Source organism: Penicillium argentinense (genome assembly GCF_028826775.1).
Source record: "Penicillium argentinense strain IBT 30761 chromosome Unknown utg000011l_segment0_segment0, whole genome shotgun sequence".
Taxonomy (NCBI): Eukaryota; Fungi; Ascomycota; class Eurotiomycetes; order Eurotiales; family Aspergillaceae; genus Penicillium; species Penicillium argentinense.
In genome coordinates, this window is record NW_026622670.1 from 1,011,209 (window position 1) to 1,024,023 (window position 12,815).

At 51.8% G+C, this 12,815-nt stretch overlaps 6 protein-coding genes across 6 annotated transcripts; 2 read left to right on the plus strand and 4 right to left on the minus strand.

Annotated features, from left to right (window-relative positions):
* Positions 1-1,845: 1,845 nt before the first annotated feature.
* N7532_011386 (AP-2 complex subunit sigma) lies at positions 1,846-3,796 on the minus strand (the record flags this gene model as incomplete). Its single annotated transcript, XM_056623877.1, has 6 exons — positions 1,846-1,947; positions 2,102-2,332; positions 2,411-2,440; positions 2,495-2,534; positions 2,589-2,644; positions 3,209-3,796. The coding sequence occupies 6 exons, from the start codon at positions 3,794-3,796 to the stop codon at positions 1,846-1,848; spliced, it is 1,047 nt and encodes a 348-aa protein (XP_056468865.1).
* Positions 3,797-4,633: 837 nt separating this feature from the next.
* N7532_011387 (IST1 family protein) lies at positions 4,634-5,974 on the minus strand (the record flags this gene model as incomplete). The annotated part of the gene is made up of 2 exons (XM_056623878.1): positions 4,634-5,752; positions 5,954-5,974. 2 exons carry the CDS (start codon positions 5,972-5,974, stop codon positions 4,634-4,636), a joined length of 1,140 nt encoding a protein of 379 aa, XP_056468866.1.
* Positions 5,975-6,244: 270 nt separating this feature from the next.
* On the minus strand, positions 6,245-7,015 carry N7532_011388 (FMN-binding negative transcriptional regulator; the record flags this gene model as incomplete). Its single annotated transcript, XM_056623879.1, has 1 exon — positions 6,245-7,015. One exon carries the CDS (start codon positions 7,013-7,015, stop codon positions 6,245-6,247), a length of 771 nt encoding a protein of 256 aa, XP_056468867.1.
* A 607-nt stretch (positions 7,016-7,622) lies between these two features.
* N7532_011389 (putative transsulfuration enzyme family protein) lies at positions 7,623-8,868 on the plus strand (the record flags this gene model as incomplete). Its single annotated transcript, XM_056623880.1, has 2 exons — positions 7,623-7,778; positions 7,837-8,868. The coding sequence occupies 2 exons, from the start codon at positions 7,623-7,625 to the stop codon at positions 8,866-8,868; spliced, it is 1,188 nt and encodes a 395-aa protein (XP_056468868.1).
* A 69-nt stretch (positions 8,869-8,937) lies between these two features.
* Positions 8,938-10,680, minus strand: N7532_011390 (Zn(II)2Cys6 transcription factor; the record flags this gene model as incomplete). Its single annotated transcript, XM_056623881.1, has 4 exons — positions 8,938-9,655; positions 9,705-10,188; positions 10,244-10,336; positions 10,404-10,680. 4 exons carry the CDS (start codon positions 10,678-10,680, stop codon positions 8,938-8,940), a joined length of 1,572 nt encoding a protein of 523 aa, XP_056468869.1.
* A 1,625-nt stretch (positions 10,681-12,305) lies between these two features.
* Positions 12,306-12,599, plus strand: N7532_011391 (uncharacterized protein; the record flags this gene model as incomplete). The annotated part of the gene is made up of 1 exon (XM_056623882.1): positions 12,306-12,599. One exon carries the CDS (start codon positions 12,306-12,308, stop codon positions 12,597-12,599), a length of 294 nt encoding a protein of 97 aa, XP_056468870.1.
* Between the last annotated feature and the right edge of the window lie 216 nt (positions 12,600-12,815).

The window sequence follows — 12,815 nt, forward strand, 5'->3', positions numbered from 1 at the left end:
TGGTACTGTATCTCAGAACAAGACTCAGTCCGTTTGACGCAGATCAGCCAAGGAGCCGGCTGTTGACGACGATCCGTGCCCCTGGTAACCCTCATTGGACCCAGTCGCCTCAGGTCAACGCGTACACTCGGCGGGGTGGAGAATGCGCATTTCTGAAACGGTGCACTGCGTGGTTCACACCGTGCCCGTGCCATCCAGTACAAGTACAGTGTATGTTACCCTCAGGTAGTGTCGCACCGTGCTCCCCGGCCTTCCGAGCACATCTGGGCGTGTCATCGATTCGATTGGGCAGCCACAAACATCTCCGGCAGCAACAGAAAGGGGACCATCCGTGGCCGTCCGTCGGCTGCCCGTCCTCCCACCTTCAGAATAGCCGATCGCCATCTTGTGGATCCAGGGGCACACACGAGCAAACCTGGCTCATGGAACCAATGCCGAGTTCGCATACGAGGAGTGGCGCTCCCTGCTCCACCTGCTCCGCGAATTGATTGAGTTGAAGTTGACGAGGCTCATGGTCGAGACCAAGGCGGCACGAGTTCCACATGCCAAGAAATCCAATATACCGTCGCCCGATCATCAACCGCTCCTGGAACTATTCCACCGATCAGAGGGGCCTGCGAAGGGCTGTGTTCCCTGAGGATTGGTCCGCATCCGTCGCGGATGTCGCGCCGTCCACGCTGGGAACGAGGTCTTTTGCGTTTTTTTCGGAAATTGCCCTGCTGGTGCCCTGCTGGAGAAAGCCAGTCCTCGTTAGTGTCCGATGCTTTTTGCATTGATCGTCCCTATACAGCTGAGGGATTTAGCAGGTGGGTAATCCATCTCAGGAGGTCGGTGAGATTCGGTGAAGGTCCCATGTATTGTCGACGTGGGAGTACTTTGGGTTAAGCAGTCGGATCCTCCCACGAACGATGGTCTGTGGGCGCTGAAGGGTGGGCGGGAATGGACGGGGACCAGTTGCCGGGGGCAGTGGCGGTGGTGGTCGTTATGCTGTAGACCGTAGGGCTGAGTGTGACTAGTGTGTAGTGAGTATGAGTATTGAGCATCATCGTCATCCACTGGCCGCTTTCATAGCCAGCTTCAGAATGCAAGAGGGCCGGTATCAAATCGAGCCCAGAGCACATGAGACAACAGGGTCTCAGGGTCTTAAGACCATTTCCTTCCCAAGTAGCGAAAGGGCTGAATATATGAGCAGCGCCAAGACCAGAATGGCGTGCGTTCGCCATCGATGAGCACGATCACCTCACGGGAAATTAGGGCAAACGGCGCGATGGACCCTCCGATGTTGAAATAAGCATTCAGATCTTATCGCGAGCGCAACCATTGATTCTCGTTGGGCATGGCGTTCTGTCCCCGCTAAACAGGTGCAGACGGCAGTGTTTTTCGGCAGTTCAGAATGCGGGAGCCTGCGGGCCCCGAGTATACAGACCCTGAATCCGACCCTGCACGTCAGGGTCCCGGCGAGAGCTTCGGGGCAACAATACGAGCGACACCGCTGCTGGCCTTGGCGCAGGTCTCTGCCCTACGAGAGATTGGCTCTGAATTTCGACATCGGGGTCCCGAATGATGGCATATCGCATCTCGATGGCGGATATCATGACAAAGTGCAACCTCACCTAAAGGGGACTACCGCACTCGTGCAGAGTGCAATAGGTAGGGCCCCAAGAAAAACTACTAGGAGTAAGTTGCTGACTGCAGTGAACTAGACAATGATCAAATTCAGATGGGATTGAATATTCTTATCCACTCTCACACCCAGACCCCGAAACGCCACGCAAATGACTTGCTAATGCATATTGGTAGTATCAGAATCGCAAGCCGGTCTGAACTGCTGCGTCCCTCCGGCCCTCACTCCAGTTTATCCAAGTGTTCCAGTCGCGTCAGCACCACTTGCTTACTCGTTTCTTCAATCTCGCCTGCGAGAAAGACCTCATCCAGGATTGCGTAGACCTGATCACACAGCATTAGTACAAATACTAACTCTGGGGTCATTATATGATATGGAAGAGTAGGCCCCGAGACTTAGGCTCCAAATTTGAATCTCAATTCTAGCCTCGACCTCAGTCTCGAGACCCAGTTCAGAACCCTGAGGAACCCCACGCACCTTGTAGAAGTTGAAAACGAGATCAAGCTCGCAGACATTCCCAAAGAATTGATCCAGCACCTCGACGAAGAAATGGATAGCCTCCAAGTAGGCCAGCTCGTTGTCATTGGCATCGACACAGACGCAGAAGAACAACCCCGCATACCGACGATAAACAATCTTTGTACTGCGGCGGAACTCGACGAAATTCGATTGGTATTTCTGATCTCTCGGCGCGACAAGGCGATGGACCTGCACTCGTCAGTTCGTTGCGTTGCGCTGCTGCAGCGGGCATGGTCTCGCCGGGAGACATCACGTAGCGGCACGAACCTCGCCCTTTAGCTTGACTTTTTCTTCGTCCTGCATCGCAATTAGTATGTATCCCCCTGTAGATAGAAGCATAGCTGTACTCACACTATACGGAGCGTACCACTTCGCAAGGCGCGTTTTGCCCCTATACCGCTCATCAGCATCGCAGGCCTTCCGGGGCGGGTCAGGAGACACTCACTGGCGATTCTGGACGATAATAAAGGAGAGGACCATTTTGTCTACCAGGGATTTTACCTGGACTGCATCAGTCGGACCCCGCGGTGTGGTATTCGGGGCGCAGCTTGGGGATTCTCCGCGGCTGCCGTTATCGAAGCTCCCTCGCCGATATACTGCCCCCGCTCACCGCTTATGAGCCTCTATCGGCTCTGCAGGACGCACAGCGGAGAACCTGCATTTGCGGGGTTTAGTGGATTGCCTACAAATACGATCGAAGTTGCTACCTTATTTTGGATTGGACGACCGGTGGGAATATTGTCGCGTAGAGGAGAAAAGGGAACAAATGCGAATATTTTTAGCTGGCGCATACAATTTTATCAAATATTGGCACATGGCTCTCTCGGAGTCTTGACGGGCATAAGGCGTGGAAATTCGTAAAGCTTTGCTCTGGCTGAGCTGTGGCGCAAGAGCGCTTTCTTGTTTTCGCTCAAACAGGAGACCGTTATAAATGGTGTAGGTGGAGTGACTCCGCGTAGGAGGGTTTTGTTTAAGAGCTCATGCGGTGAAAGAGCCTCGTCAGACGAGCCTTGAACAGAGATTAGTACCCCTGCCACAGACTCCAAGACTCTGGAAAGAACGTACCGTATAACTCTGTGGCGTACCTGGCTCGGTTGCAGCCTGCGACGGAGCCTCCGACTTCTCATCCGCATAATTATCCTCATCTTCATATTCCTCCTCGTCCTCCTCATCCTCCGAGGAAGGATAGTACCGTTCCGGGTCCCCATTGTAAACCATAAACCAACCAATCTTCTCACCAGGGGCCAGGCGATCTCGCAATTCCTCCAATGCCTTCGTTTCATCAGCCGACAAGCCAGACCCTTGCTCGACCACATCTTCAATATTCAAACCGGGCCCAGCCCCAGGCGCAGGCGCCAGCCCACCCCCATCCGGAAAAACAACAACCTTCGCCCCAACATACGCAAACTCCTGACTCACAGTATTACTCGTCTCATCGGCAGGATCATACTGCTCAATAAAGCGCAGCTCCGGCAATCGCGACACCAAATCCGGCTGGGTCTTCTGAAACGACTCGGCGATCAGCTCGGACGTGAGAGGTTGCTGGATATATTCGGCGGCGGCTTCTTCAAGGTTATGCAAGACGACGTAGACGCGGATCCCCGTGAAGCCTCCGCGAGGCCAGCGGAATCCGTGTAGCATGTACACCGGCATGTGTTTTTTGGCGCGAGGGTTCGGGATCGGAGGGAGGAGAAACTCGGGTCTTTTTAGAAGGGTCGAGGATTTAGTAGGTCGGAAGGAGAGTCGCGCGGGTGGGAATCGAAGAGAGAGCGAGGCACGCGGTCATATTAGGATTTCGACATGCTCAGGGGAGCTCGTGTTGTCGTGAGATGCATCGGATTGGGGGTCTGGTTTTCCCGCGTTGGGTTCGGTCCCGCTTTTAGTCTAACGGCCCGCGCGGCAGCACAAGTGCCTTGACGCCTGCAGCCAGCCCCGGCGAGGAGTGATGGATGTGCATGTATTTTATTTGCTGATATAGAGAGGATGGAATGATCATGATATGAGTCCCCAAATGGGATCTCCCACTGCCGAACGATCGCCAGGTTTGGTTTAAGTTTGGATATATATCGATCCCAGATCGCCCCTCTTCTGCACGATCGAGATCTACTAATCTCGATTCAACACGGACACTTCACACCCATACGTTGGTCCTCGACTCACAGGATCGACTTCGACTAGAAAACCATCGGTCGCTAGCGAAGACGTCTTGCGCATAGAAACCGCCAAGTTCAATTTAAAACCCAAACTAGCAAGCGCCAGGCTAGATGATGACAAAACGCCCTACGAGAATGTACATGTGCAGTCAAGCGGTCAAAAAAGGGGAGACCATGCGGAGAACCGATTTTTTCTCCCAGCTGCAAGCTTCTACAGCAGCAATGCAGGTGATCAAGTGGTCAAGTCCGTAGAATAAAGATATGGCTTTCCCAAATGCAGCTCAACGAGCACAGAGTGTGAGTGTATTCGAACAGATTTCGTCGGGAAGCGGCAGCGTCAAGGCTTTCTCTTGAGGTCCGCAAACCTCCGCGTCAACTCGTCCAACTCTGGTATCCCATTTCCATTGCTCTTCCCTTGTGGCCCTGATGTATCGGCCGCCTTCACAGGACCAGTTTCTTCCGACCCGGGCACCTTGACGCGAGGATTGGGATTATCCGTCCTCGGTGCAGGCGGAGCAACGCTGACAGGACTGCGACCAGCTGCAAGACCGCGCGGAGGTGTCGCCTTGTTGAGCTCACTGGCATCCGAAGCTCGTCTAGCCTCGGTAGCGCCTGCACGCGGCTTATTCGGGGTGGCAGGCAGATCGCCCCGTTGGCCGTCGTCACCGTCGTCTCGAGTCTCGTCCACGAACTCAGGAGGTGCACTTCCTAGATCTTCTTGCCTTTCCCCAGCCGGCCATGCGACGCCATATGCCTTTGCGATCTCGCGCAAGTAGAGTTCCACCAAGTCCTGCCCAGGTGGACGGACACGCAGTGACTTCTGAAGTCGATCGGGCACCTTGACGGAATCCAGCTTATTCTCCTGTGCCAATGTCATGAACTCCTTGCCATATCGCTCGCCGAGCATGTTGCGAAGCATGGTGAGTTCGCGCAGTTCGTGCGGGAAGCGATGCCAAGCGTAGAAGATGGCGACGGCTGCTTCGTCCAGTGCTGTGTCCATATATGTGTTCTCCTCATCGCTCAGCGCTTCACTAGAGTCATTTGCCGCGACACTGGTCTCCTTCTTTTGCGATGCCCCTAGCCAGGAGAAGCCAAACCGGGACCCTGAACTTTCCGCTAGCTTTGCTCCTGCCGACCCAGCTTGTGGATGGTTTTGCTTCTTGTATAATTCCTTCGCGCGCAGCCGTGCGCGACTCCCTTTCTCCCCGAAAGCGAGCTGATCGAGGACGTTGGCGCGCGCCAGCAACAGTTCGCAGTACAGCTCGACCATCTCCATCACCTCGATGGCAATATCGGTAGCGATGACATTTTCGACCCGAATACGCGCCGACGATTCGCGGCCTTCGCTGAGGAGCTGGGAGAGTTCGCGACGTTGGACGACGGAGGAAGCGGTGTCTTTCTTCTGGAGGAGGCGGAGACGGGGTATGAGGAGTCGGAGGTTGGATACCAAGCGGGTCTTTTGATCCATCGAGTTAGATTTTGTCACTTGCAATTGAAATTATACTGGCCTAGGGATGCTGTGTAGAATGGAACTACGCAGCACCACATGGGGGATCGCAGTGCGGGGTAAGCTCCAGGCAGCGAGTTTGGGGCTGATGAAGAGGTGCAGGGTGTATGCAAGAAGTCCGGTTAGTAAAGAGGCATAAAAGGCACTCACAGTTTGCGCCGAGGGAGGCATCTTGGAGGGCGGGCGTGGTTGACAACGGAATGTCGAGGGGAGGCGGGGGATGCGGTAATCGCCCGATGGCTCCAAACAGCTGCCAAATGACACTCTTGGTACCCACCGGGATCGCAGAACAAAGACATTCAGCCTGTTCTATTGCAGATGAAGGGAGCAAAAATAATACTGTCGCTCCACATACCGTAAAGTATGCATTCTAGCAGACATCCACAATTGAGTCTTTTGAGATCGAAATATTAATTTTCCAAAAATTAACTCCTAACAAAGTCATGATTTATCCTTGGGAGCATCTTTCATCTCCCCACGCTCCTTCACCAGCTCCGAAATATGCGTCCCAACATCCGAGTTCAGATTATCGAAGCCCTCAATAATGCCCTGACGATCACCATTTCCCATTTCCTGTGACATCTTAAACTTGCCCCCAATACTCTCAATCGACACCTCGATGCCAATAATATTCTTCGTCATGATATCAATATACCGCTCCGGCGCATCAGCCACCTTCCACGGCCCGGGCTTCCCTTCTTGACCCGTATGACCCATCATCGAAGTCTCGCACATCTCCGACAAATCATGAATCTGCTGCTGAAGGTACGAAGACGTCTCTGCCGCAGCCGAGTCATAGTAGATCGTCGCCTTGCCGTAGACCTGCGCCGCAGCGTAGTTCCAGGTCGGCACGACTTTCCCCGTGGCGGGTTTCGTCTCGGTATAGAACTTGGGCGTCACATAGTGATGATGCTGCGCCGTGAAGAGTATCATCACGTCCTGCTGGAGTTTGCCGGTGGACGAAGCGGCGCAGGCTTCCATCAAGGCTTTGGAGTGCGGGTTTTGGCGCGCCATGTGGCCGCGCAATCGGCCTTTTACAGGTACGTCGGGGTCATCGCTGTATGTATCCAGAACCCAGGGGATGTGGCTGGATTGGAGGAACGGGTAGGAGGATGAGGAAATAGCGGTGGTGAGGACACCCAGAGGATTTTCCTTGATGAACTCCAACAGAGCCTTGATCGAATTCTCTGCGTGGACGGCTCGGAGATACATGATTGTTTTGCGAGTATCACAAGAGTGTGAGAGTGAGATATTGTTGTGTGAGGATCCCCGCCGGTGCCTGAGAGTCAATCGGGCCTTTATATGTCCTGTTCCTTTTTCCCGCGATATGCTTAGTACTACTACCTAGTTAACTAGTCATTAGATAGAGAGCACATCTGCGGAACAGACCAATCGCGGTGCTTTCGATTAGCGGATGGCAATGCGGGACTATTGTTGGCTCTTGTCGCCGATGCGAACAACTGGTGGTGGATATCGCACGCCCTGCCGCTGGCATTGTGCGCAACGTGTGGCCACGTCCTGCACGATTCTTTCTGTCTAAACCACAGCAGGCAAAAAGGAGGAGATTTGCAGCTGGTGGAGCGCCCAAATGAGTCGTTTATCGCCTTTTCACGATTGAACTGGCCGGGAGAGCAGTGGTTCGGCCAATAGGAAGCGGTGATAGCATGCCGGATTAGGAACTTGACGGGAGTGGGGCATTGCCATGCATACATAGAGGGTATACTCCGTCAATGACTAACCAGACGATGCTCAACCCGAAGATTTATATAAACACTGCGGTCTGACTTTCATCTTTGAATACCCACACCGACGCGAGACAATGGCACCCGTGAAAAACGCCCATCCTGCCACCCAGGCGCTGCATGCCGATGACCGCTTGAACTTGGTGACTGACGTCGCACCCCCGATCCACCTCTCCACCACCTTCCGATATCCAAAGGATCCAAATCAGCTCGTCCCGTCAGAAGACCCGGTGGTATGTATAGAAAGTTCTATCATTTCTCATGCGACCGCAAGTCTGACTTAGTCACCAGGCCGAGTTCAACGGCAAGAACTACGTATACTCTCGCGAATTTGCACCAAACGCAACTCGATTCGAAGCGGTGCTCTCCACTCTCCTGAAGGGTCACGCAGTGAGCTATGCAAGTGGTCTCGCTGCACTTTACGCGGCCCTGACCCTTCTTAATCCACGCCGGATCTCTGTGGGCGAGGGCTACCATGGCAGCCATGAAGTCATTTCGGTCATTTCGCGCCTTTCAGGTTTGCAGAAGACCAGTCTTGACTGTCCGGTCGAGACGCTAGGCAAGGGAGATGTAATTCTCCTCGAAACGCCTGTCAATCCTCTCGGACTGGCCTTCAACATCAAAGAATATGCCGAAAAGGCACACTCCCGTGGCGCATACCTGATCGTCGACAGCACGTTCGGTCCTCCAGGACTGCAGGATCCGTTCTTGTGGGGAGCCGATATTGTATTCCACTCTGGCTCGAAGTATTTTGGAGGCCACAGTGATATGCTATGTGGTGTCCTTGCGGTGCAAAGAGAGGATTGGTTGAAGCAATTGTACGAGGATCGGGTGGCGCTGGGAAACAATATTGGCAATCTGGAAGGATGGTTGGGTCTTCGCAGCCTGCGGACTCTTGAGGTTCGGGTGCAGCGTGCTAGTCAGAATTGCGCGAAGATTGTCTCGTGGCTTGACGACGCCATGCATGTCTCTGCTCCGACTCCTGGTAGTGAGGAGGCGATCATCCAGACTGTTGTTCAGAAGATCTACCATGCCAGTCTACAGAAAGAAGCGTGGTTGGAGAAGCAGATGCCGAATGGGTTCGGTCCTGTTTTCTCAATTGTTTTGCAGAACGAAGAATCTGCTAAGTTGCTACCGACCAAGTTGAATTTCTTCCAGCATGCCACGAGTCTAGGTGGTGTGGAATCTCTCATTGAATGGCGGGCACTGTCGGATTCCAAGGTGGATCGCAAGTTGCTGCGAGTCAGTGTGGGTCTGGAAAACTGGGATGATCTGAGAAGTGATCTGTTGCAAGCATTCAAGTTGGTGATTAACGGGCAATAATCAATATTCGAGAATCGGTCGCAGAGTGTGGTCGTGAAATAAAGTCATAATTCGTATCATATCGTACAGCTAAACCCAAAGCCAGTCCCGGCCCAAGCTTCCAATGCTAAAAATCCACTGCGGCCGAGATTCTCCAGCCAAGTCTTGCTTTTGCCAATACTCCTGCAAAGCCTTCGCAGCATTCACAGCATTCAAACAGTTGGTGATATCCCAAAATTTCTCGATACATCCGACGAGAAAATCCCTCTGAGCTTGCCACTGACACTCCAAACCAGCGACGAACATTGGCCAGAGTATACACTTAAATATTGCTGAGTCATTCTTCAACGAGTCAATCACGCCCAAGAGCTCGGTGACCAGACCATCCAGCTCGGTCGACTCCCCATTTAAGGCGCTAATGATGCGACGCGCATAGAGAGACGCGCCGAGCTTGTATGACTCTGACAAGTTGCATAGACTGATAATCTCCTGCGGTGACGACTGTCGCGATTGCTTTAGATTCGAGGCCCAGGCGTAGCTGTCAAAGCCGCGGATTGCCTCGACCAATGATGTCGTGGATTTCAAATGGGTTTGAAGGGTGGTGGGATCGAGTGGCCACTCTGCCTCCGCAAGGCCATCTCTTTGCATGGAAAGAGATTGGATCACAGTTAAGAGGAATTCTGGGCATCCGAGAAACGACGTTTCGGTAGATTCGGTAGATTCTTGACATTGCATCGTTTGTGGGTCAAATTTTGAATCTTGGGATAAGAGTTTTGGGCGTAGATATGCCGATCCAAGAGTCTCGATGCTACCCAGAAAGTCAGTAGTTAGACCAGGAAAAACATGTCGGAACTCACAAATGTAGCTGTTTGGTGATGAACTTCCGAATCTCCTGAACCGTCTGACCTGGTCCATCATTGATGCTCGCCTTGCAATCGGGATGTAGATAAGTCGATGCAATCAAATTCTTAGCACCTTCCAGATGAAAATTCCAGCCATCACTGCCAGATTCAAGAAGGTCCAGGAAAATCAAGAGAAATATGCTGGCCACGGTGGTGTCCTTTTTAGACCGAATGGGGTCACCGAGGGCGTGAGTCAATGCTTCTATAGCCTGTTGTTTGAAGGACAGAGCGTCTCTGTTTGCATTGGCCTGCTGGAACGAAGACGCGGCCGGTAACTCGGTCAGTTGGAAAGATTGGCCAGTGTTGACATGGTGGCGGGCTGCAAGTGCAAGAAGTGCCTTCATGAGGACTGGGTCTTGGTAGCCTAGAGGGATCAGACCTCTGAATGGGTTTCTGTCGCTGTCGTATACAATGAAAAGCTTGCATATTCGGTCATTAACTGTGAAGATATGGTCAGCATATTTGACCATCAATAAATTTTCCCTCGCTCTTACAATAGTCGACATAATATTGCGACTTTTGATCCAACATATATTTTGATGGATCTTGCATCAAAAAAGGCAAAGGCGTTGTAATATCAAAAGTATCTATATCGCAGTCAGCTCGATCAACTTCCAATTCCCACAATAAATTCTTTTCTTCACGTGTACATACCACTCTTTTTGCGCTGGCCCCGACGGGTAGCATTCGTCTTCACCACAGCCAATTGACCATTCGCAGAGCTCTTCGCAGGCTTATTGCCATCGTAGGATACGCCCTGCATCCTGCCGCGGATCGCCACGCCTTTGACCCATCGGAACGGCCGTTTATCGAAGCATTCCAGGCCGGCCTTCGTGCACTTGGCGCACGGCACACCGGTCTGGTCGCATTGGATACGCCGGTTGCGACAAGTGTAGCATGACCGATCGACTGCTGCATCCATGGCGAGCATGGCGGGGAGTAGTGGCAAGCTGAGATTACTCTTCGTCGAAGGGCGCGGGCGGTCGTCGTGCTGACTAAGGAATCTCGGATCCATGACTCAAATGGATTCATCCTCTCCCCATTGTTGAAGAAACTTAGGGGACGCAGTTGCAAAATTTGCAAAATTGAACTTGCATGCAAAAACTGCTGGATTGAGTTTATACGCAAATTTAGTGTAGTCGATTAAGGGTGTTGTGCGATGAAATCTCGCTCCCGAATCCTGCGGTATCCATAGGTATAGGTACTAGAATTCGCTGGCCTATTGCGACAAGAATGAACGAAAAATTGTCCGGAGACAATGTATAAGATCAGTTAACGCTAGTATCTGGTAGATTTATGTTTAAACTATGCGTATATCCGACGACAATGGTGCAATAGGCTCGTAATTTTCGTCGCCTTTTGTCGCCGGACCATTCGTCCCGAGCATCTCGGCCCTGACGTTGAATACACCACCAAAGACGGAACTTTAGGGTTCGTTTAAGCACGTTTAAAACAGCCCGTATGTAACATAAATTGAAGCTAGGTATCGCATAAGAGAATTATTGAAGAACCTGGTGTGGCGACTTGGCGAGGCAGGATTCAAGTGAGCTGTCCATTTGGCCTAACCACTGGATGCAGGAGACACGATATCTTTCTCAAGAAGCATCAGCTTTGGAGTATTATACCAATAGACTAACAAAGATAAAACAAAATTCAATGGATGGCAATTGCTTTCTCACTGCTCGGATAGTGGGAGTCGCATTCGCATATGAGGTCTGTGCACCAAGGACTATGGAGTCTTTTCGCCGAGATCCTCGTTGGACGATCCTCCCGGAAGGTATTATTAGACTTAAGCGGTGGGTACCTCAGGATGGGATACCCACTGGCAGTACATACAGCACAGGATTAGCAAACTGCGTACCAAGTCCGGATAAGTCCGATATCGGGCAGGACGTCGGACGGGGTAAAAGGAAAATGAAGCACAAAAATGAGGGACAGATCTCGCCATGCTACGAATGTGACCCAGAAAAAGCACACGCGATAAGTCAGGATGGAGTTAGCATAAATAAAGGCTGCAATTGGGGCCGACTGTCAGCTCTCCAGCAAAAGCACTCATTTAAGCAGCCAACCAGAGGCCTCAACGGATGACCCACTATATTCAAAAATGGGCTACGATTGGCCCGCTCGGTTTCTGACATCATGGGCGCAGACTAAAAAGGTGCGATTCCCTTTTCGGGTAGGCACCAGCTCTTAGTCTGGTTGGCATGCTGGTTGTGCTTTGCATGTTTCACTTGCCCGGTTCCTATCTTTGGGGCCGCTGGTGATGGAAACTAGCATTTGATGGATGGCCCCCGAATCGAATCCTTATATTTATCTGGTCCGCCTCGTTTGCATCACCTTTTTCTCAGCGTCAAGCTCTACCTACTTCTCTGGTTGAGCCCTTAACCTTTGCTTTTCGGGGATATATCGTACATTCTTTGTACCAGAAAGAGCCATTCCCCTACTATCCTACTCAATTTACGTGAAAAAGGTACATCATGACCTGATCACCTCGACAATACAATGAACTCAACTAACAATGGCTACAGTCATACAGAATTTATCAGATCTTTCACAATGGCACCCTGGGACACCACAATGAGCGCCACAACCTCCCTCCTCAAGCGTGACTCGGGCTCCTCTCGCTTTTCTCTCTACGTCTTTGTCATCATCGTCGGCTGTGTAGCCGTGGTGCTCATCGGCTTCGGTATCTGGACAATGTATCACGGCCTCGACGACGAGAACAACCACGACATTCCTTTTGAACAGAGAAAATACATGCGCGAGGTCCGGCAACGGAACATCAATGGACTGGCTGTTGCAGCTAGGAGACCTGATATGATTATTCCGGTTGAGGAGTTGAATCATTGAGATGACGAAGAGATTGATTTGAAAGAATGCTGGCATTCTATATGGAATGGAGGCATCATGGAAAATGGCGTTAGAAGCGATCATTTCTGCCGGGTATAAATAACACAGTAAAGCATATCATGGCGCGAGCTCAAAGGCTAGCATACGACTGTCAACCACCATACTGCACAAGAGAATATTAATGGCACATACATACTACCTCAGGGTAAATATTAA